The sequence below is a fragment of the Neolamprologus multifasciatus genome, chromosome 20, assembly GCF_963576455.1.
Source record: "Neolamprologus multifasciatus chromosome 20, fNeoMul1.2, whole genome shotgun sequence".
In the NCBI taxonomy this organism is placed as follows: Eukaryota; Metazoa; Chordata; class Actinopteri; order Cichliformes; family Cichlidae; genus Neolamprologus; species Neolamprologus multifasciatus.
This window is the reverse complement of record NC_140458.1, coordinates 16,882,131-16,904,897: the sequence shown is the minus strand read 5'-3', so window position 1 is coordinate 16,904,897 and position 22,767 is coordinate 16,882,131. Positions and strand designations below refer to the sequence as shown.

At 41.6% G+C, this 22,767-nt stretch overlaps 1 protein-coding gene across 1 annotated transcript; it reads right to left on the bottom strand.

Annotated features, from left to right (window-relative positions):
• Positions 1-657: 657 nt before the first annotated feature.
• Positions 658-6,991, bottom strand: pex10 (peroxisomal biogenesis factor 10). Its single transcript, XM_085144909.1, has 6 exons — positions 6,616-6,991; positions 4,765-4,845; positions 4,287-4,690; positions 3,877-4,043; positions 3,575-3,710; positions 658-1,924 (listed from the first exon to the last, which is right to left on the bottom strand). The coding sequence occupies exons 1-6, from the start codon at positions 6,725-6,727 to the stop codon at positions 1,856-1,858; spliced, it is 969 nt and encodes a 322-aa protein (XP_085001035.1). The 5' UTR covers positions 6,728-6,991; the 3' UTR covers positions 658-1,855.
• Positions 6,992-22,767: the final 15,776 nt, after the last annotated feature.

Below are 22,767 nucleotides of genomic sequence, written 5' to 3'. Positions count from 1 at the left end.
GGAGAGCCAACCAGCAAGCATCTTTAGTTAAAGGGGAATATATTTTAATTAAAATGGATTATAAGATTAAATTGAAGAATGAATAATGGTTTGAGTGATTGATTAACAGTCTTATGATGGATGTGCGACTGACTAGTTGTTACCAGACACTAGTCGGTTAACAATTTTAAAAACGTTTGTATTATGCATAAAAGTGAGGGTTTTAAGACATGATTATTGGTCCATTAATATGTAGCTTTAAATGGTGTTAACACTTTGACCCCAGGATTGTGCTCCAGCTCTGTTACTGGTTCTTTGCCACCTCTGCGCTTATCACTGCTTTCAAAGCACTTTGGACTGGTTTGATTTTCTTTCAAACTGGTTTGCTGCAGCATGAAATCTATTTGATGTGATAAAGAGGTGGTGAAATGGCTTGAACATGAGTTTGTCTCCACTAAAGAGCAGACAGGACCAGTGGGAAGTCGGCCCATCCACATTGAGGGCTAAATGATTCTTCAGTGAACACAATATCCAGAATGCTGTCATTTAAAGTGAATGTAAATGAACTTTTTTGGAATTGTGGGAAAGTGCTTTTTACCACAGTAGTTTCAAAATGCTGTTTGTTTGAATGAGGTGTTTAACACCCCTTCCCCCCCCCCCCCCCCCCCCCCCCCCCGCTTTTACTTCAGAGAATCCAAACTCTTAGCAATGTTGTTAAATTGTATTTTGATCAGATTAATGCTGTGTTTTTAAATGATCAGATGTAATATTTCCAAGATGAAACTCTGCTCGTATAGTTGAAGCTGTATCCAAAGATATCACGGATGTTAGACTGGTTTGTGAAAACTAAATGTTTGGTTTGTTTCTCATGTTTCTGCTGGAATGGTCTTCTGCGAGTCTTAAATCAAAGATTTGACTTTCTATGTAATATAGTATATACAGGTAGTGGGTAGATAAATCTCAGTACATTTTAGGATACAGTGCACCTTTTATTTTAATGGCTGGGTTCCATTTTTTTAACAGTCTGTTATGATGCTCCAGCTCTGCATGCTTTAACCAAACCGTAGATGTGGTGGCTTAAAGAAACTGATGTAGAATGACTTGTTGTGTGTGCGTGTGTGTGCGTGCGTGTGCGGTTTTTTTTTTTGTTGTTTTTTTTTAAACCAGCAATGTTTGCAGATGCTGTGCTCGTCATTATGCTCTGCATGTCGTCTGAGTCACAGATAAGGGCTTTGGAGAAGGTGGATGTACATTATTTATATACCACTGTTTGCTGTTGTACGTTTTCTAATATTTGACAATTAATTATTCTGCACTTACTGTATTGCTTCTGAACTCTGTAGCATTATATTTTTATTTATTTATCTTCTTTTAACCAAGAAGTGAACCTCTTGGTAATTAAAAAAAAGTATTTTGCAAGAGTATTATGGGCCCAGGTTTGCAGTATTAATACTGCATATTCTTGGAGAAGTCTTGCACAACTAGAATCGAAGCAAAGACCACAGACACTAAGCTTCATCCTAGACTGCTCGTTTTTTTTTTTTCAGCCATAGACTATGTACAGCCCTTCACTGGTTCCGCGTCTCGTCATACTTACAGCCTTATTCCAAAATATGAGCAGGACGCGGCTCATCTGACACCTGTCACTGGATCAGCTGCTACGTTTTATCCGAGGAGCGTGCTACTACAGAAATACAAAAACTAACAGAAACAGAGGCTGCAACACAAATCATGTACATGTTTGTATTCATATTTTAATACTTAACAATGTTTATTGGTAACATTTTCAATTTTCTTTTAATAATGCAAAAAAAAAAAAAAAAGAACAAGTTGTGTTTTCTGCAGTTGAGTTGATTACAGTGCAGGCTCTGTGGTTCTAGCTGTAGTTCCTCAGGTACACCAGTCTGTGAGGCTGGAACTTGTCCCGACACAAGGGGCACTCTGCCTGTAAAACACATGAGGTCAGGTGACGACTGCTCTACCATCTATTAATGCTTCAACATTAAGTATCATCAGTCTATCTTTAATCATGGCCATGTACTGCAGTTACTGGTAATTAAACATAAATTTAAGATGTCAGTTGACCAGCCTAGCTTAGCTAGTTACGGACCAATCTCAGGCCTTTAGTTTCTATTTCAAAGAGACTCCTGTGCTGTGAAACAGCAGACTGAAAGGTTTACAGAAAGCTCTATTGCATGCAGAAGCACACATTTTCATTACATGGCAAAGACAAAGGCCTTGATGTCTAAACTCAGATAAAACTGAGATGATGTTAAAAATCTTAGAAACCTGGTGTCTAACCACACTCTGGATGGCTTTAACGACCACGATGTGTCCTTCGATGTGTAAACATGTAAGACTGCACAATATAGAGTGATGCTGAAAAAAACGAGTTCATGTAATGATTACTTCTGGCTGGACTGATAACAATGAACTACAAGTTATTATCAGGTTGTCTCAAAAGGCAGGTAAAAAAAATGCTGCAGTGAGTAGAGACAGTGTGTTTCTCCTATACTGGCTCCTCTTCATTGGCTCCCTGTTAAATCTAACATCTGCTCCCACACAAGGTCTTGAATAATCATGCCCCACGGTACCAGATCACCACAGTGCCTCCTTTTATATACACCCACAAACCGCAAGCAAGCCTGCATTAGTAGCTGAAGGTGTGAAGCCGATGGTGCCACAGGAAGGCAGCCCAACAGGAAGGAAGCACGGTGGAGCAGTTGGTGTCTGTCTTTGCCTACTTTCAGTTTATAGGACTATACGTTGGATGACGTGCCCAAAAAAAGGAATTAAAAATTAAATGTATCTCTTTTTTTCCCCATTTAATTTTTTGTTTCTATCTTTTAATTAGAAAAGTAAGAGTTACACTTAGGCACCTCCAGAGGACAGAAAGGACTCACGTCAGAAGGAAAACTTGGTCACTTGCTTTTTATTTCAGTTGTCAAGTATTGTAAAACTTAATATTAAAAGAAAATCTCAACAATCCCTGATGAGCATCATGAAGAACATTCAGGGAGGGGCAGCCGTCTGTGAAAGCCAGCTGTGGGAGGAGCATAGCACGACCACACACCACAAATCAGCAGAATTCCTGTTATAGGAACAACATCTGCAGAGACCGTCCAGGGTACACCGGGATGCTGACCCTCAAAAACTACCCGTGCTCCTGTTCCAGGATTCCCCTCTGTTCATTGGTTAAACAAGCTAGCTTGTAGATTTAATCAGCTGTTAAGTGTCTTACTGGTGTAAATGTATGCAATGCTGCCCGCCACGACTGAACTGGCATCACTGTGGGCAGACTGGAAAATGTCTACATTTTCACTGGTTTCAAAATTTTCGATCAGTTATTTCTGCCCATTTTAATGTTCAAGTTATTAAAAATGTGCGGTTACAGTGTGTTTCATTAATTATTAAACATGTCAGAAGCCAATAAAAGGACATTGGCTTGGCTACAAATACCATTAGTGTCAGTAATCTAGTAAGCATTTTGGTTCTTTGTTACTTGATTTTGACAAGACGGCAACAGGAACTTAATGACAGCGATCACACTGGCACTGCTGTTTGTTCAATAACACTGAATATGGTGCACACTGACCTTGGTGTTGCACCACTCTGTGATGCACTCCCAGCAAAACAGGTGTCCACAGGGGGTGGAGGTGGAGTGTCTCCTCTCCTCCAGGCAGAGGATGCAGAGGGCAGCTCTGGGGCTGGAGCTCTGTCTGTGCTGTGGACTACACAGACATACTTCAATCAATTTTTTTTTTTTATAAAGACGTGAATTTCATCAGGTTTTATTCCTAGAATGTGTGTTTTGTAGATTAAATCTTGCTGGAACAGGAACGATGCCCTGACATGAGCACATGGTGCTGGGATTTAAGCTGTCACACCAGTGTGTACCTGAGCTTCCTGTGAAGACTCCACTCCTGCCTGGCTCTTTGTCTCTGTCTGAAGTTGTTGAGTTGCAGACACACAGTGATGAGCAGCTGGAGGAGGGACATGACTCCCAGTAACCTGTAACTGCTCCCGACGGTGCTGTCGTTACTGTTCAGCCCTACCACACGCATCTAAAAACACACACACACACACATTCATGAAGATACGAGCTGTAGGATGAAATGTCACTTTCATTGGACTCCAAGTAAAATCAGGGTCACAATTCTGCAAAGAACAGTAGCACAGAATTCATCCACAGTGATACCAAAGATAATCTTATGCTTTTAAGTATGACAAATATGCAAAAATCAACAAAAAGAAAGAAATCAGGGACATATTTCCCACAGCACTGGATTTTTTTTTAAATTACCTACATAACTAATATCAGCCACTCTCTTGGACAGGTGATGGAACGACCCGCTGACGTAAAACAGAGCCGAATGGAGGCGATAGAGGAGGGTCAGGCTCTGCTGGAGGACAAACACAGCGTTCAGACACGCCCTTCTCTGGGGCTCTGAACACAGCGCCGCCGCTTTCTGGACCCATCTCCTCAGCCAAGACTCGAGGCTCCACGGCACAGACCCCACCTGCTGCCGACGGCGGCTCTCCTGCCCGCCTTCAAGCTCGTTCTCCAGACACACCAGCAGCTTGTCCAACAGATAAGGAACGAAGGCGTGGCAGAGGACAAACACACCTCGTCTGGCTGGAGAGGGGATCTGACGTTTAGTGGGATCCACTTGGACAATGTTAACATATTCCTCACCCAGAGTCTGATAGCCTGGAGAGGAGAACCATCGATCAAAACAGGAAATCTGCTAAATGCATTAACTAAACATGGTTTGTGGTGACTACCCAAGAATGTTGTTAGGCCAAAATATGCAAGATCTGACAACAGCTCGATCTCCTTCCTCCACTCCAGCCATCGTCTGGATCCTACAGGGAGATGAAGAAAACATACGGAGGCTACAGTCACTTTGGCAATATCATATAATATAATGCCCAGCATGAAATATGTTTGATTAACATCATCCCACAGACAAATATCTCTACAGTGCATATACACATGGATTATACATGGAGACAAACTTGTATTTGTCCGACAGCTTCAGCTTCTACTTACATGGGTAAAAGGAAAAGTCACAAGCTGCATGTTTCTGATCAAATAAAGAGTAGATTATAAATTAAATATTCCTTTATTGGATGAGAAAATCTCACTATATCATAACTGTTTTAGGTCAGATGGGCTGATTTTTGCTAAACAGTCCAACAGCGCAGAGACGATACAAACACCAAACGCTTACGTCAAAACACACACATGTGCAGCAGTCAGTAACATGTAACAAACACACATGTAGCAGCAACATTGCTCCAAAATACACCATGATTCATGCAAGTGAAGAAAAATACTGCAGTAATTTAGATCGACATTTATTTTTTCAGGTACATGTTGGTGTTCATTATGAACAAGTGCTATTATTTTGAAATCTAAAAATCTTGAAATTGACCGAGTACCACTGTAAGGGTATACAGCAGTTACAATGTTAGGTGGGCCAGACTTTCAAACTTAGCAATGTAAAGATAAACGGATAAACAGCAAAACAACTCATGTTTATTCATCACTTCCCTTTGAAACCGGTCATATTTCACACATACACACCAAAAAGTGCATGAAAACCAGCTGACAACAGTGTGCTCAGTGGACACTTCTGAGAGCAGCATAGGGAGGAAGCTATGTTGGAGCAAATACTATTCATTGTAGCTATCATGCTGTCAATTGCTGTTTTGAGATCCCCACTTCGTTTTGCAAAGTGTCTGATGCACACATCAGTGTAAGGTTATCATGTGAGGTGCAACAGCCAATCAGAGTGGCTAATATATGAGCAATTTCAAAGGGCTATTATTTTGAAATATTCAATCAGACTGTGGTCTCGTTTGCTTGCAGCTCCTAGAGTACTGAAAAGCAGAACGGGAGGCAGAGCCTTCAGGTTCCAGTTTGGACTGGGGAGACAGACTTTAGGATCCAGCTCTAAACCTTCCTGTTTGATAAAGCATACAGTTGGATCAAGTGACCCTGAATCCTCCCTTAGTTAGGCTGCAATTTTCTTCCTGTTAAAAGGGAGTTTTTCCTTCCCACTGTCGCCAAAGAGCTTGCTCACAGGGGTCATCTGATTCTGGGGGTTTTCTCCGTTTTCTTTGTATTATTGTAGAATCTTTACCTTACAATATAAAGAGCCTGAGGCAACTGTTGTTATGATTTGGTGCTGTATAAATAAAACTGTTTTTGGCTAAGTGACGTTTATATATTCTTTATTTCTCCAGTTAAAAAAATCTCATAGACATAAAAAATATATATATTTTAAGAGTGATCTGGCCAACAACTATAACCATAGATCTATGAAGATATTTTAAGAGGCCAAAAAAGACTGGATTGGTTACAATGTAGTTACAATATCCTAGAGTCATAAAGATACAGTTTATATCTACAGTTTATATAAAACCCCTTTGTAAATAATCCTGCTCACTAAAGGCTGTTTCCCTATAAAAGTAAAGACAGAAACACCTGAAGTCGCAGACCGTGATTACACCGGGAGACAAACACCTGTCGCATCGCAGGACGAGCTCAAAAGTGAACTACGTTAAAAAGAAGACTTTCAGTCCTTATACCAGAATCACTGAGTGCCAGTTTAGCTGTGCTTCTCTTACCGGCCAGAGTCTGGAAGGCGTCGTTAGCGCTGTTTCTCAGAGAGCTTCGATAATAGTCGTCCTTCTGACTGGACCGAATCAGCTGAGCCCGAGTCGCAGGAGCCAGGGGCATCGTCCGGTACAGCCGGTCACACGCTGTGACACCGAGATATCACCGTCCAGTGGACTGCTCTTCATTCACACGCAGGCTGATGTCCAGTCGTCCGGTCACTACACCAGATAAAACGTGACTGGGCTGAAAACAAACCTAACTGCTTTTGTTCTTATCCGAGCTGCATTTTGCACACTCTAGCGTCCACTAACATCCACTGAGAGTGTTAAGAGTAGCTGTGGAGTTTTGAGCCGCTCCAGGAAACATTACTGGAGACAGACAGCCAACACTATAACTCACAGCGCCTCTCAGGGGCAGGGAGGAGCATTACAAGCGCACAAGGTTTGGATTTCATATGACTGTGTTTAACAAGGTATCAAGCTGTCGTCTTATATAATGTGTTCAGCTTTTAAAACATACACTCCTAACCAAACCATGACAGCTGAAAACTCAGTAAAAGATCACCTGACCCTGTAAACTGAGCAACAGAAAGAACATGTTCAGAAGAGCCAGTGTACATTGTAGTGCTCATGTACAGGGTGGAAACAACTGAAGGAAACAATCAAAATTCTAAAAAGCTGATATTGTAGAGATCTGTGTGTGCACGTCAAACAGATGAGTTGGGCACAGTGAAAGCACTTACAGGTCTGACTGAAGGAAAACGTGACTGACTGATGGACTTGGGCACAGTTAGACATTTCCTCTGGAAACCAGGGATGCTGTTATATAAGCTAAAAATGTGGGTGACCATCCATCTAGTTATCATAGCATAGTTCAAAAGCCAGCACTGGTGCTAATGCGTATATTTGTGGCATGAGTTAGTCTAAGAGGTTTGGAAAGAAAGGACTTCTGGAGTTCTTTCCAAGCTCTTTAGACTACGATGACCTTGATGACTGAGAACCTTCATAGACATGTGGCATGAGTTACTTACACATTTGTGAAAGCACCATTAATGCTGAACTATATGAGTCTGGATGCCAAATTGGCCTCATCTAATCTTTAAAGGGAAACATTTTCATTTTTAAACTACAGCAACCTTTTCCCTTTTTCCTCGGCTACAATATGCAAGCATTTTAAAATATATTCAGTCATAAGCAGCAATCAAATTCTGCTTTTATTTACACTTTACGTGGCATCCGAGTGTTTTTGGAAACAGGTTTTTAACTCTGCACTAAAAACAGCAGTTCAGCTACTGCACAGTCTGTACTGTAAGTAGGGTAAATACATACATCCATGCTGTGCTGCGATCTGCCTGGAAATGCAGAACCAGTTTCTTTAATGCTGTCCCCTGGGCTGCTGGAGTTGTCTCATTATGAGTCCACTGTTATTCTCTCACTGTGACTTTTCTCAGCACTTGCCTCCATCCTTTAACAGCTGACCCAACCATCCAGCACACCAAGAAGTTGAGCTTCACTCAGTGTGAGTCGGGGGCCCGGATCATTTCTTTCCTTCTCTTTAATTCGGCACCTACTTTAATAGCATCACTATATTGCTGATAGAAAGAGGAAAGTGTGAGAAGGACTAAATCACTAGCAGTACACAAAGAGAGGCTGAGATTTCACAGTTACAACAGAAACATGTCATGTTTCATGAGCCTCATGTTTGTGTACAAACAGGTTTCTGAGACAGTGCACAGTGTATGATGGCTCGGACGATGAACTGAAGATTCATAAATGCACAGAGAAATATTAATCTGTTCTCTGACAGTCAAATTATACAATACAGCTTACAGGCGACTCAGTGAAGGTTTTAATGGCATCATGGATCAAAAGAAAGTGTTTGCATTCACCGTACAATGCCTGAGCAAGCACACGTGACTGTTAGACACGGTATCTGTGACTGACATTGGTGATAGTAAAGAATATACTGCATTACTTTAAAAGTAAAGAGTAAAGTAATGAGTAATACTTTACTGTTACTGAGTAAAGACTTTGACACTGGTCAGTTCACATGAGGGCGATTAAAAAAAAAAGAGGTCATTTTGCATGTCAAACAGTTTGACAGAGTTCAGTATATGCAGGATATTCTCTGAACACTGGATTCAGAAATGAGTTCCCTTCATATTCACTCACAGGCTGATCTTTAAATCACATGCCAAGAATTCAAAATGTAAAACAGCAAACTCAGCTGACCAGATTACAACACGATAATTGTAAAAAAGGAAAAATCCTTCAAGGGACCGACTAGTTCATTTAGCAGTCCAATTCTACATGCTACTGCTGTTGCACAGGTGATGTTGCACAACTTTATTCTAGGTACACCAATGGGCCCAAAAAAATAAAATACTGAATACAAACAAAGAAGGGAATTCAAGACAATCAGTTCAATCGATTCTCTTTCACCTTGGTTTTTCTGTAATATTACACACTGGTATGTCTGCCCAGCTGCCAAAAAGTTGTGATACAATATGTCATAAACTTACACTGTACTGCCAAAAGTATTCACTCACCCACCTTAACCTGATAGAGCACCTCTGGGATAAATTCGAGTGGAGAACGCAAGCCCGACTGTCCAACATCAGCGTCTGACCTCATAAATCACTCCTAAAACCAACCTTCTTTACACCTTTGCATAAATATGGAGCCTGTATTTATATCCAGTAAACCCACATGGATGCACACTACAGTATGTGTGACGTCCTGCTATAAGCTGGTTTTTAGTTTTTTCTTTGTATTCTGTGCTTTCTGCCTTAAAAACAAACACTTTGAGCACTTAAAGCACTTTCTGTCACGTGATGATCACACCTGCAGTCACACAACTGTGATGTTTGTAACCCCATGAAATCATACACTGCACACACAAATATAATGATGCACATCATTCTTGTTTATGCACAATGCCTTATCACTCTTTTGGTGTCCAGATGTCAGAATGAATGAACCGAGTTTAGACTCCACAGTAATAGTTTTTTGCAACCAGCAGATGGCACAATTGAGCGACACATCAACATCGTGCCAACACAATGTGGAGGCAGTAAGAGGAACGTGCTACAGTCCACGAGGCGTCATGAGACTCTGAAGCTTGTTTCTTCTCAGCTGAAGCGTCTCGTCTCACTGTGCCGGGGCTTATGTCAGATCTTTGTAATCACATGCCCATTGACGCCAGGGCTTCACTACGAAACACCAGAGGTGACGTGACTGATTCAAATATTTGGTGCTGTTTCATTTGTCGGGAGATGTGAAATGATCAGTGTTCCCTTCCTGCTTCACTTGCAACAACCTTAGCCATGCCTCCGTAACACTGATGTTGCTGTCATCTCACATAACAGAACAAACCTGTCATATCAATCTAAGTCATGACGGAATAATAAGAAGTAACAGGACAGCACATTTGACATTAGGCCAGACTGACAATGTCCTGCAACAAATGGCAGAGATGCTATTACCTGAAAAGGCTGTTAATTTTCATCAGATTTAACAAAACAAGAATTTAAGCTGAATTTTTAGGCGTTATGAAGTAAAGTTACACATTAGAACAAACAAAATAAACAAAGGCAACAACAAATAACACAAAAACTAACACATGTAAATCGTTTCATTACAGAAGAAGAACTTTATGAAAAGTTAAAAGTTTTTTTGAATAATGGGTTTTATTTGGTGAAATAAAGAAGAAATAAAAAGAGAGCGCTCACTGTGAAACAGACTGAACAGCAAACGGCCAACATTTTCAAAGTGACCTCACAGCTGGGCACAGAACATAACAAACATAGTTTTTCATCATCATCATCATCACAATGTTTGCTGGGAAAGGAGCTGTACCTTTGTAAAAGCTTGTTTGTTTGTTTTTTACCTTGGTGCTTGTTTTCAGCTCAGTTCAGACGAGACTGACAGTAACAGCACTGAAAACAGGCACTTTATCTGGGATAACAGCGACACTGAGGGAGGAAGACTTGATTAAAGTGCCTGAGGGGAAAATGTTTGTTCATTAAAAAACAAACAATGAGACGATGAAACTGGAGGGACAGAGTAATGCACCACACTATGTGAGGGACACTTTCATGAAACATTTTGAACTTTGGTGTATTCAGTGGATGCCATCACGTCTGCATGTGTTGTGTGGTTGGCAGGGGGATTGGGAAAGAAAGAGCCATGGTGTTTCTTTGCTTTGGTTGTGGGTTTATAACATCCTGATATATGAAGTGACTATCCCATTTATCAAATGAATTTAATGAATTTCAGTCCTGAACTGAACAATCATTGCTGTGTGTCTGTTTATGTACGCACGTCTTTCTTCCTCAAACAGCTTAGAAAACCACTGAAAGTTAAACAAGTCACACCAAAATTGTTCAGTCTGAACCACAAGCACAGGTCTCCCTGCTGATCCACCCACCTGCAAAACCATGAATGGATTATCAGAGCTGTCGGTGTGGCCATGCAGGTTTTAGTTATCAGAGGTGTCTCTGATGTTGTAACAGCAGTTATTGCAAATGGGATGTATTTATTCATTGGATAAAAACTCCTAAGGTCTTGTAAAACAGAGAGTAGTACATTGCTATTCTTGAGGTTGTCTATGAGGAAAAGTGTCATACACTTTTGTGTAAAAAGTCCCAAAGGAAAGATTTGAGTAAATAAAAAGAAATTCATGTGTACAAAGACACAAACATGGAGGTTTTCAAGACCAAAGAGAAACTGTACAGAAACTGTTTTGCATAAAGCAGTTGCTACAATTTTCAGGTTCTACCATGTTTCCTGGTACAGTCATGTTATATGAAACATGGTTTTGTATTGAATAACTGTTTTACGCAAAGGTCATAATACTAACATTTGCCATAACAGTACAAAGGTTTGCAATGAACATATATTTAAAGTACAGTAAAATTATTCATTATGCTAAAAATAGACATATTCAGAATGTTTAGCTTTTCAATTTGGCCACTCTAAACACTGGACGTTGGATAGACTTGCAGACCATGTCTGTACTTGGTCCTTCGGTCCAGGTACAAACTAGGTCCACAATTTGGATGTTCAACCATGACCCAACTTGGACGTCAACATGAAGTTCAACATTTAAACTTTGGACTAGGTGGTTTTTTGGGATGTCATGTGGGCGTCTATGACAGGTGCACCTTTATTGTGCGAGACATGAATTAAGAGACCCGGTCAGTCAGTATCTTTTTAGGAATGCCGACTTGGAAAACTAGTGCCATGGCACTGCCTCAGGATATTGTGTTGCATAATTCAGCAGAACTAAATCAAAGTGATATCCCCATGCATGCCTGTGAAATGGCCCGATAAGGTCCCTGCCAATGCGCTCAAAGGGACCTCCATTAACAGTAATAGTGCAAAAGAGCTTGGAATGGTCGGCTGGTTCACTAGCTGAGACTGCTGGAAGGACGCACACCATTGACGCACATCGCTAAGCCAATTGCAGCCTTGACTCTATGTGTTTTGCCCTTAATTTTTTTTTCTAGCAGCACTGTGGGATATTTGTGTATATCCTTGTTACACCCCAGCCTAAGGGAAACAAAAAAAGAAGGAAGGATAACGTGCCCGCTCCCTGCTCCCAAGGAAAAAACCAACGCTGCCACAGGATTGCAGTTTCACAACAACCAGATATTTTATTAATTTCAAAAGGTAAACTTGTTCACACAGCACACCACAAGACACAGCTTGCACAAATGCACAGCTTGTTTGGAAGCAGGAAGTAGGCGGGGCTGCCGGTTCGGATGGGTCACAATTTAAAGCCGGCATAATTCAGTCTTCCAACAATGGCTAGCCTCCACCTGGAACTTCCATAAGCACAAACAGATAGAATGAACAACACCACCCTCAGGTGTGAGGAGCAAGGACAACACACAAAATCATGACCTGGGTCATAAGAATCCTCATGCAAACACCTAATCTCCACCCACTCTGCCTCCAACAACATCCCTAGCTGAATCAGGGCTTGTTGACCAGGGTCTCAGTCCACCAATACCTAGTGTGTATTCACAACTTCACAGTGTGCAGTATGTCTTTCCCAGGCCAAGGGACGGTGTCAGAGGCCTGGGCCCTGAGGAGAAACAGCATGGCTTGGCTAAAACGGGGTTTGTGGCTGATAGCGGCTGAGCCACAGTGGTGAGGAGCTCCGGAGCTTCCTCCTTGGAGCTGGGATCAGTCTGCACCACGCCACTGGTCATGGTTGCCCTGCCGACTCCCTCAGCCATACTGACAGGTGGTCTTCAGCCAATGGCAGCGTCCGGGTAGTTAGCTAACTGAGCTGACCCACTCCACTGTACCTGCAGGGAGCCCCTTCACAAACAGCTTCAGTCCAAGCAGCTCTGCCATGTGAACCTCCCTCCTTGTGGGGGCCCAGTTGGACCCAGACCAAGGAACCAGGTCTCGCCTGGTCCTCTAACTGTTGAGCTGTTTCTAGTGCACTGCCATCTGCTCCATGTACATGGTGGCTAGCTCTGCCACCATCTGGGCCAGCACCTCTACGTGCTGTGCTGGTCACTGCTCTGTCATCCCTCACTGGACTGGGTTTCAGCACCACTGTGGAAGTACGACTCATGCTCAAAGCACTAAATGATGTGCTGTACTTGATTTACAGTGCTTTATACAGAGCTAACTGGTGTAGTTTTTCATCTACTAGTGTCTGTGCTGTCTGCTTCCTCTTGTTCCTCTTGTTCCTCCAGTTCTTTTCCTTTTCAGCATCTAGACTCTGGGGGTGTAGGCTCCTATCACCACTGGGATGGGTTATCAGAATGTAATCACCAGACAGCATAACTGAATTCTGTATATAAATAAATCATGTGCAGTCCCTTCCAATGATCTGTCCTTATTGAAATTCTGTTCCTTTAAGGCTTTCTAGAAATTAAAGGAGAGAACTAATGAGTGAAATATTTGTAATCAGTGGCTCAACACCATATTCAATCCTCTCAAGGTTCATCTTCTGTTACTACAGCACAGCATCCTCTGAGAATAAGTAGCTGTGTTTTCTTGTTGTTATGACAGAAGGTCTAATAAATGTATTACACACTGTTTACAGGTGGTCTAATAAATGAATGGAATGCATTTATATAGCGCTTTTCGGGGCCCTTAAAGCGCTTTACAATTCCATTATTCATTCACTCTCACACATTGGTGGAGGCAAGCTACAGTTGTAGCCACAGCTGCCCTGGGGCAGACTGACAGAAGCGAGGCTGTCATATTGCGCCATCGGCCCCTCTGGCCATCACCAGTAGGCGGTAGGTGATGTGTCTTGCCCAATTGACAACAACTGAGACTGTCCGAACCGGCAACCTTCCAGTTACAAGACGAACTGCCAAGTCTTTGAGCCACGATCGCCGAAAATTAGTTAAACATTGCACATAACAACTGGAATGCTGTATTAACTCTTCTTCTGTTTGCCACTTGTAACATGGGAGTAGGCAGACTTTACACACAGCTAGTGAGCATAGCAACCAAGGCTGGAGAGAGATGAGAAAGAGAAGAGTACAGAGAGATGAAGGGCGGTGATGGGGAGTAAGGAGAGCTGTGAAGAAGCCTCAATGCAGTCAGGGACGCAAAATGAAAAAGAGAGAAAAATGAGCTTTGTGCTATCATGGCAGAAGTCATTGACCACAACAGACACACAAAGGGAGAGCGAGCGAGCGAGGGAGGGAGGGAGGGAGGGAGGGAGGGAGCTACGTAGAGCTTTCAGTCTGTTTTGGTGTCAGTTGTCTCAGTGCCACAGCAGCAGGCAGCATGGAGCTGGAGCCTCAGAGATTCAGTAAGTAAGCCTTTGCTCCTCTTTTCTGCTCCTGGTTCTGTTTGCTGCTCCTTTTATGGCTCATCAAGCAGTCAGATATAATTTGTACTTGATTTGAAGCATTTGGCTACAATTTAATTGGTTGGACTGGTTTATTGGGGTTGCGTGGCATAATAAAAAGTTATTGGTGTGCTTAAACAGTAACATGATGGTTGAGATGTCTAATTATTATGTTTGATTGTTAACATCAGAAAACTGGCTGATGCTGTGGACGATTTTGGTTGGCTGCAGTTCTTTTTCATGTGTTACCATTCATGCTCATTTATCCGTGTCAGTACATCAGATGTGTATAGTCTACCCCTGCCTCCAATCTAGTAATGACCTAAAACTGAGAGAGACAGAGAGAAAATGTGCAGATGAATGGAGATTCATACATTTCTGATGAATCCATCACTTGCTCATTATGTCTTCAGCCTGCTGAGCTTCAGCATGAGGTTAGGTGGCTTGCCTTTTGCTTCTCTCTTTGGTTGTGTAAAGGTCTTTTTTCAGTTATATTCATCCTCTGAATTATGAATTATCTGAATATAAAGACATACACCATTTAACGTTTAAGACTCTAACTTTTTTAAAATCGATTTGAAAGAAAAATCAACTAATTTCACAAAAATTCGGGACCCAAAAGGGAAATGTTTGCTTGCAGCTGAAGAGCAGAAGGCTTAGCAAATACACATGTAATATAAGCATATGCTGACTGTCAGTCCAGAGCTGAGTGAATACACAGTGTGAGCCCATCATGACACAAAGAAACAGTCCAAACATTACTCTAGCCCAGGGGTAGGCAACCTTTCTGATGGCGAGTGCCATTTAAATTTTCCTCAGAGGTCAGTGTGCCATATGATTGCATTAGCAATAAATTTAATAACGCTCTATATTAAGAGTTACACACTATATAGAACCACTTTATAGAATTATATTTGTTTGCAGATGTTGGAAACTATCAGCGAATAGTTATCAGCTATTTTGAAACAAAAAAAGACACCTTTTATCCATAACAAGAACTCCATAACAGCAAATGAACTGTACAACAGAAAATGCAAATGCTATTTATGGTCTCCTCACAAGAATGATAAGAAAAATAAACTGGGCCAATATGGCATGTCTGTTAATACACTCTGATCTCTGGTCTCCCACTCAGAGACACAGGTCTCCGAGTGTCCAGCATTCAGATGGCTACCTGAGGACACTCATGTGAGAGAAAATCTGCTCACACAGACATGTAGAGCCAAATACTGTCAATAAGGCCTCTGCAATGTTCTGAAGACAGTTAAACTTGGCAGGTGAAAATGCAAGCTCCATGAACACGCACAGCTATGGATTCCAGCTGCTTCGATGTTGCATTAACTGGCATTAACTCAGCCAGTTAATGCGAGACAAACCTAGCTGCTCATGAAAGATTTCTGGTTTGATCAGAAAATAAAACATTGGTCCATACGCCTGAAAGTCCCAAAAATGCATTGTGTGTCAAGTCTACGGATGTATCCGTGTATCTCCGTGGTGCTGATGCTGTGCTGAGCGGAAAGCTCCTGAAGCTTTTGAAGTGTCGGAATGTGGAAAGCTAACAACGTCCCTCTTACCAGTAGCCTAAGTTATTTTTAGCCAATTACAAGTTGAATCTGGTACTTGGGGTTGTTAGTTAAGATACCGTCATTAAGAAGAGGCACAACTAATGTGTCTATGCGAGCTGATTTGCGATGTGCACCGCTGGCGCGGCCATTTATTTTTTGATGCACCTTCTCGGATTAATTCACTGCATGTCGTGCCCAGGGCTGGACTGGGACAAAAAAACAGCCCGGGCATTTTGACTAAAGACCGGCCCACCAGGTAGCCATAAAGCCTTTGAATGAAAACAAACGCTGTTGTAACAGTCTTGTTGATATGATTTCTATACATTTTACATCAGATAAAAACTTTGGTTGTAAGCTTCAGATAATTATTTAATAACAGCCAGACATTTTAAATGAGAATAAGAAAGTGTTTATTTGTGCCCCCCTTTCCCTGTTAATGCCCCACCTGGCCCCCCTGGCAAAACTTTGCTAGATCCACCCCTGCACAGTTACCAGCTGTCAGCTACTTAGAAAATGATATTGGTGTTATTTGTCTCTCAGTTCATAACTTCCCTTCAACTCATTTATGTCACCTAAAAGGTAAACCTGTTTCTCCATCACCTGTTCAGCTCTGATGATTCAGTAAGGACATCTCCTGGTTTCATCTTCATGTTTCCCTCTCACCACATAACCAAACCGATATCATGACCAGCAGCTTTTACTGCTGTGGCTCCAGCAAACATCAGCTGATACTAGAAAGTATTATTAAATAAATTCTAACAACAGCTGATCAAGCTTAAACGTGCTGCTGTTGTTTAGTGCGATATCCGGTGGTTTCCTCTTTCTGGCGCAAAGTGGGCGATAAACAAACAAGAGAGACGATCAGCTGATCATTGATCAGTTTCATGATTGAAGTAGAAACAGGAGAGGGAGGGGGGAGAATGAGAGAAGAAGAGGCAGCTGTGCAGCAAAAACAAAGAATAAATCCACCTTTGTGTCTTTTTTCATTCTAGCTGCGTCCCCTCTCAGCTCAACACGAAACATAATAATTTCTCTGAATGCGGGGGGATTCCGTCTTTTTACGGGACGGTTGGCAACTCTACTAACTAACCTTATGAATTAAATACAGTTCAACATCAGTAACATCAAAGCACCCGCCCAGCTGTATAGAAACTCCATCATGCTAGCTAGTACGCAGTACGAGTTATTGTAACTGACTGTAAAAAGTCAGCACAACGAAAATAAACTCCACCTAAACTTGGTTTATATCTGATCCAGATAGACTGCAGGTCATAACATCTTACCTGAAGTTCAGTTCACCTGACGCTCGGACCGGAGGCCGCCTTGGGTCTCTGCTCCTCCTGCCTCCGATCTCCCTCATCCACTTGCTGGCCTCCACCACTTATTAATTTTACTGAATCTGTGGAAGCTCCGCGATGCCACCACCAAACAACTGAGTTATTTTTACACACCTGCCAGCATCTGGCCAATCCAACACCTTTCATTGTTTATACCGTTACAAAAAACCCCCCAAAAAACTAAACAAAAAAAAAATCATGCCATCAGTTAACCCTTCGCGTGCCAACTGTGGCATGCATGCCCAGGGTTGCCGACCCCTGCTCTAGCCTCACGCTAATCAGCACTGATCACTGACACCAAGCAACACTGTGGTTTAAAAACAGACAGCAGTGACACTGAGCTCAGTTTTAGATGGCAGTACGCAGTGAAGGCCACACTGTGGAGTGCAGGTCACAAAGGTCAAAGGTCTTTTCCACCTTGTATGTGTTTCTGATGGAGTGTTGATCTGTTTGACAAAGAGGCAGAGAAGGAGATGATTACAGCTGGTAACTGCAAAGCTTTATTGGATGTAGAGAGGTTTAATATTACATCAGTCTCAAGCCCACTGATGAGATGATGGCAGAGACAGAGTGGGGAGAAATGACGAAGGTTAGTCTTTGGAGACTGAGTTAGCAGAAAGAAGTTCTAATAATGGATGGATGGAAAAGATAAGTGACAGATGAAGAAGATAATGTGTTAATGGAAGGATGGATGATGCAAAATGATGGCACAATGGTAGTATTAAAGATGCTCTGAAGATGCCCCCACCCCACCCCACCCCCAACCCAAACCCAGTTCAGTGTGGTTTTTGAGCATTATAACACACACAGATATATATAACACAGTTATGGTGCAGATCTCTCATTTCTTTCACACAAAGTAATCAGTTTTACTCGCTGGATGTTCTGCAGAAGCTTGAAGCGTCCTGCTGGGATGTTGACTTTTACAAAACTGGTTTACTGAAGAAACCTCTGTTTTGTTTTGTTTATTTTCCTGAAATCAAATAAAATAGGGTGGGAAATATGACTTTTTCTTTACATTATTAGATTAGATTAGTAAAAATCTAATTAATAATTAGATTTTTAAATTGTTATTTAGATCATTATATCTCTCGGTTGGCTTGTGAACACCTTGGACAAGCTGGAAGAGGATGTTATTATTGTTACTAGAAGTAGTAGCAGTAGTGTTATATCCCCATGTATCTCATCATGAATTATTTATTAAATTAAATTAATCATAATGATGATGCATCAGGCTGCTGTTGGTGTTTGTTTTGGTTTCCTGGATCTGTTTGGGTCAGCTCTGTCGGGTTTGGGAGAATTTTATTTCAAATTGTTTTGGGTCCAGTACAGTTCAGGAGTCCAGAGGTAAAATGTACAACTGTGCAACTGTTTCACGTTTTGGGTCAATTCTCACCTCAGTAACCTTAAACACACAATTTCAAACACTTTTTCTATTGTGAGTAATGCTTCTATTGTAATGAGATACTACATATTTATCTGTTTCAGTGTTATTTATGTAGAATCAGCCCAGATGAATGTTACGTCAGGGACAGGACCAGACTTGACAATACTGTAGAGCAGCGGTCCCCAACCCCCGGGCCTCGGACCGGTACCGGTCCATGAGTCGTTTGGTACCGGGCCGCAAGAGTTGAGGGTCAGGTGTGAAATGTATAGTTTTCAGGGTTTTTATCGGTTTTCAGCGTTATTTTGTTATCGTTTTTATCGTTTACTCGGTTTTCCTTGGTCTTTTCACGTGTGTTATGAATAAATCTTCTTTTTTTTGGTACCGGTACTAGTTTTATTTTGTTGTATTTATCCGCGACACCTTAAAGGCCGGTCTGTAAAAATATTGTCGGGCATAAACCGGTCCGTGGCGCAAAAAAGGTTGGGGGCCGCTACTGTAGAGAGATGATTTAGTTTGAGTGACAGGAATAAAACAAAGAAACAACATGAAGCACACATGACGCGATCAAGCTCTCCTACCTTTCATTTCCCAAAATGCAGTTGTACACCCAATACAGAGTTCATAATATTGTAATAACAAACAAAACATTTACACAAAACCCTCCTTACTCAACTGCAAAATGGGAAATATGGTCTCTTAAATAGATCTTACTATCAGAGTAAATTATTCATGAGTATTTCTGTGGGTTTCTGTGGAACTGTCTCCTGTATGTAAGCCCCTTAGCACCGGACAGACTGTGTTATTCTGTTCAGATTAGTTGGTGGCATTGTGTCACCTGACCAAGAGAGATAACCCTCCACAGGGCACTTCATGTGGTTTTCATACAGGTGAAGAATATTCTCTGTATTAGCAGATTCTTCTGGATCACTGTTGTCTTCGTGTTCCTAGTTTGTTCCAGCAGTCTATATGAAGCAGATAACCCAGTCATAAAGTTACACAGCAGAGTAAATGCACCAAACATTAGTAATTAATAAAGAAAATTAACACTGATGGTGAAGTATTTGTCGACTCCATCATCCACTATGTCACAGAAAACTACATCTGCACCTTCAAAGGGCAACTTGCTGGTCTTTGACCGGGCCAGCTAAGGTCGCCTGCATTTGACAGTCAGGGTGATCGCTCTCGCTCCTCATTTTGCTTCAGTGATAGCTGCATAATGAATTCAACCCTGGCCTGACAGCAGAGCCATGTATCAGAACCAGGACAGTAATGTTTTTTTGTGATTTAGTAATATCCCACTAAACACAGGACGTGAAACATGCACATCATGTCTGTATTGGTTCTGTTGCTTAATGAACAATTCTAGATGTCTATACGATTCCAAACCAGGTCCACAATTTGGACGTCCAACCATGACCCAACTCAACATTTGACCTTTGGACTGGGTAATTTTGTTGGACGTCATGTGGACATCAATGACAGGTGCAGGAAATTTACATTTACGATGTAATTTTTTATATTTAATATCAACATTGTTGTTATCAACAAAACAAACACGGTTTATTATGTGTCAGCCTATTCATTTAGTCAGTCCAATTTAATGTATTCTTTGTTGTTATTTTACATTTTCCTGTTTTTCTTTAACTGGTTTATTTCGTTTAATTAATGAACTTGTTTGAAACCAGGTTAAACTTATGAACTGGAACATCAACTTTGTCAATTTTATAAACTGTCTGTCAGAAGCTGGGGACATTTCTGCTCAAAATCCACCGTGCAGCTTCTCACTATTGTTTTGGCCTCAAGAGCCATCTTGGAGATGTTGGTACCACAGAAGAGGGGCCTGAAAGCTGAAGGCTTTGGATCTTATGTCCTCGGGACCACAAGTAAGCCCGCAGCATGAGCGAAGTGCTCCTTTGAAGTGACCTCTTACTATGTCTGATTTCTCAGACTTTTTATCTGATTTAGTGCTCAGCTCAGATAAAATAATCATTGTGGGTGATTTTAACATCCATGTAGATGCTAAAAATGACACGTAGCCTAAAGCAGATAACTCGTAAGCTGGAGAGGAAATGGCGTGTCACAAATTTAGAAGATCATCATTTAGCCTGGAGAAATAGTTTGCTGCTTTATAAGAAAGCCCTCCGCAAAGCCAGAACATCTTACTATTCGTCACTGATTGAAGAAAATAAGAACAACCCCAGGTTTCTCTTCAGCACTGTAGCCAGGCTGACAAAAAGTCAGAGCTCCATTGAGCCAAGCATCCCTTTAACGTTAACTAGTAATGACTTCATGAACTTCTTCACAAATAAAATTTTAATCATTAGAGAACAAATGACCAATAATCATCCCACAGATGTAATATTATCTACAGCTACTCTTAGTACCATTGATGTTAAGTTAGACTCTTTTTTTCCAATCGATCTTTCTGAGTTAACTTCAATAATTACTTCCTCCAAACCATCAACGTGTCTTTTAGACCCCATTCCTACAAAACTGCTCAAAGAAGTCCTGCCATTAATTAATGCTTCAATCTTAAATATGATCAACCTATCTCTAATAATCAGCTATGTACCACAGGCCTTCAAGGTGGCTGTAGTTAAACCTTTACTTAAAAAGCCTCTCTAGACTCAGCAGTCTTAGCTAATTATAGGCCGATCTCCAACCTTCCTTTATATCAAACATCCTTGAAAGAGTAGTTGTCAAACAGCTAACAGATCATCTGCAGAGGAATGGTTTATTTGAAGAGTTTCAGTCAGGTTTCAGAGCTCATCACAGCACAAAAACAGCTTTAGTGAAGGTTACAAATGATCTTCTTATGGCCTCTGACAGTGGACTCATCTCTGTGCTTGTCCTGATAGACCTCAGTGCAGCGTTCAATACTGTCGACCATAATATCCTATTAGAGCACGTTGTAGGTATTACAGGTACTGTGCTGCAGTGGTTTGTATCATATCTATCTATCCATCCATCCATTCGCTTCCGCTTCTCCTTTTCAGGGTCGCGGGGGGCTGTCATAGGGCGAGAGGCGGGGTACACCCTGGACAGGTCGCCAGTCTGTCGCAGGGCCAACACACAGAGACAGACAACCATTCGCACTCACATTCACTCGCACATTCACACCTAGTGGCAATTTGGATTATCCAATTAACCTATCCCCACAAGCTGCATGCCTTTGGACGGTGGGAGGAAGCCGGAGTACCCGGAGGGAACCCACGCAAACACGGGGAGAACATGCAAACTCCACACAGAAAGACCCCAGCCTGATGGTGGAATTGAACTCAGGACCTTCTTGCTGTGCGGCAACAGTGCTAACCACCAATCAGCCAACCACCAACCAGCCAATCTATCTAATAGACTCCAATTTGTTCATGTAAATGGAGAGTCCTCTTCACACACTGAGGTTAATTATGGAGTTCCACAAGATTCAGTGCTAGGACCAATTCTGTTTACATTATACACACTCCCCTTAGGCAGTATCATTAGAAGACATAGCATACATTTTCACTGCTATGCAGATGACACCCAGCTCTATCTATCCATGAAACCAGATAATACACACCAATTAGTTAAACTGCAGGAATGTCTTAAAGACATAAAGACCTGGATGGCCGCTAACTTTCTGCTTCTTAATTCAGATCAAACTGAGGTTATTGTACTTGGCCCTGAAAATCTTAGAAGTATGGTATCTAACCAGATTCTTACTCTGGATGGCATTATCTTGGCCTCCAGTAACACTGTGAGGAACCTTGCAGTCATTTTTGACCAGGATATGTCCTTCAATGCACATATTAGACACACAGTCGCCCCTCCCTGAGCCTGGTTCTGCTGGAGTTTTCTTCCTGTTAAAAGGGAGTTTTTCCTTCCCAGTGTTGCCAAAGTGTTTGATCATTGGGGGTCATATGATTGTTGGGTTTTTCTCTGTATGTATAAGGTCTACCTTATATTATAAAGCACCTTGAGGCAACTGTTGTTGTGTATTGGCACTGTACAAATAAATTGAATGGAATTAAATTGAATTGAATGAGATCCTTAAGATAAAGT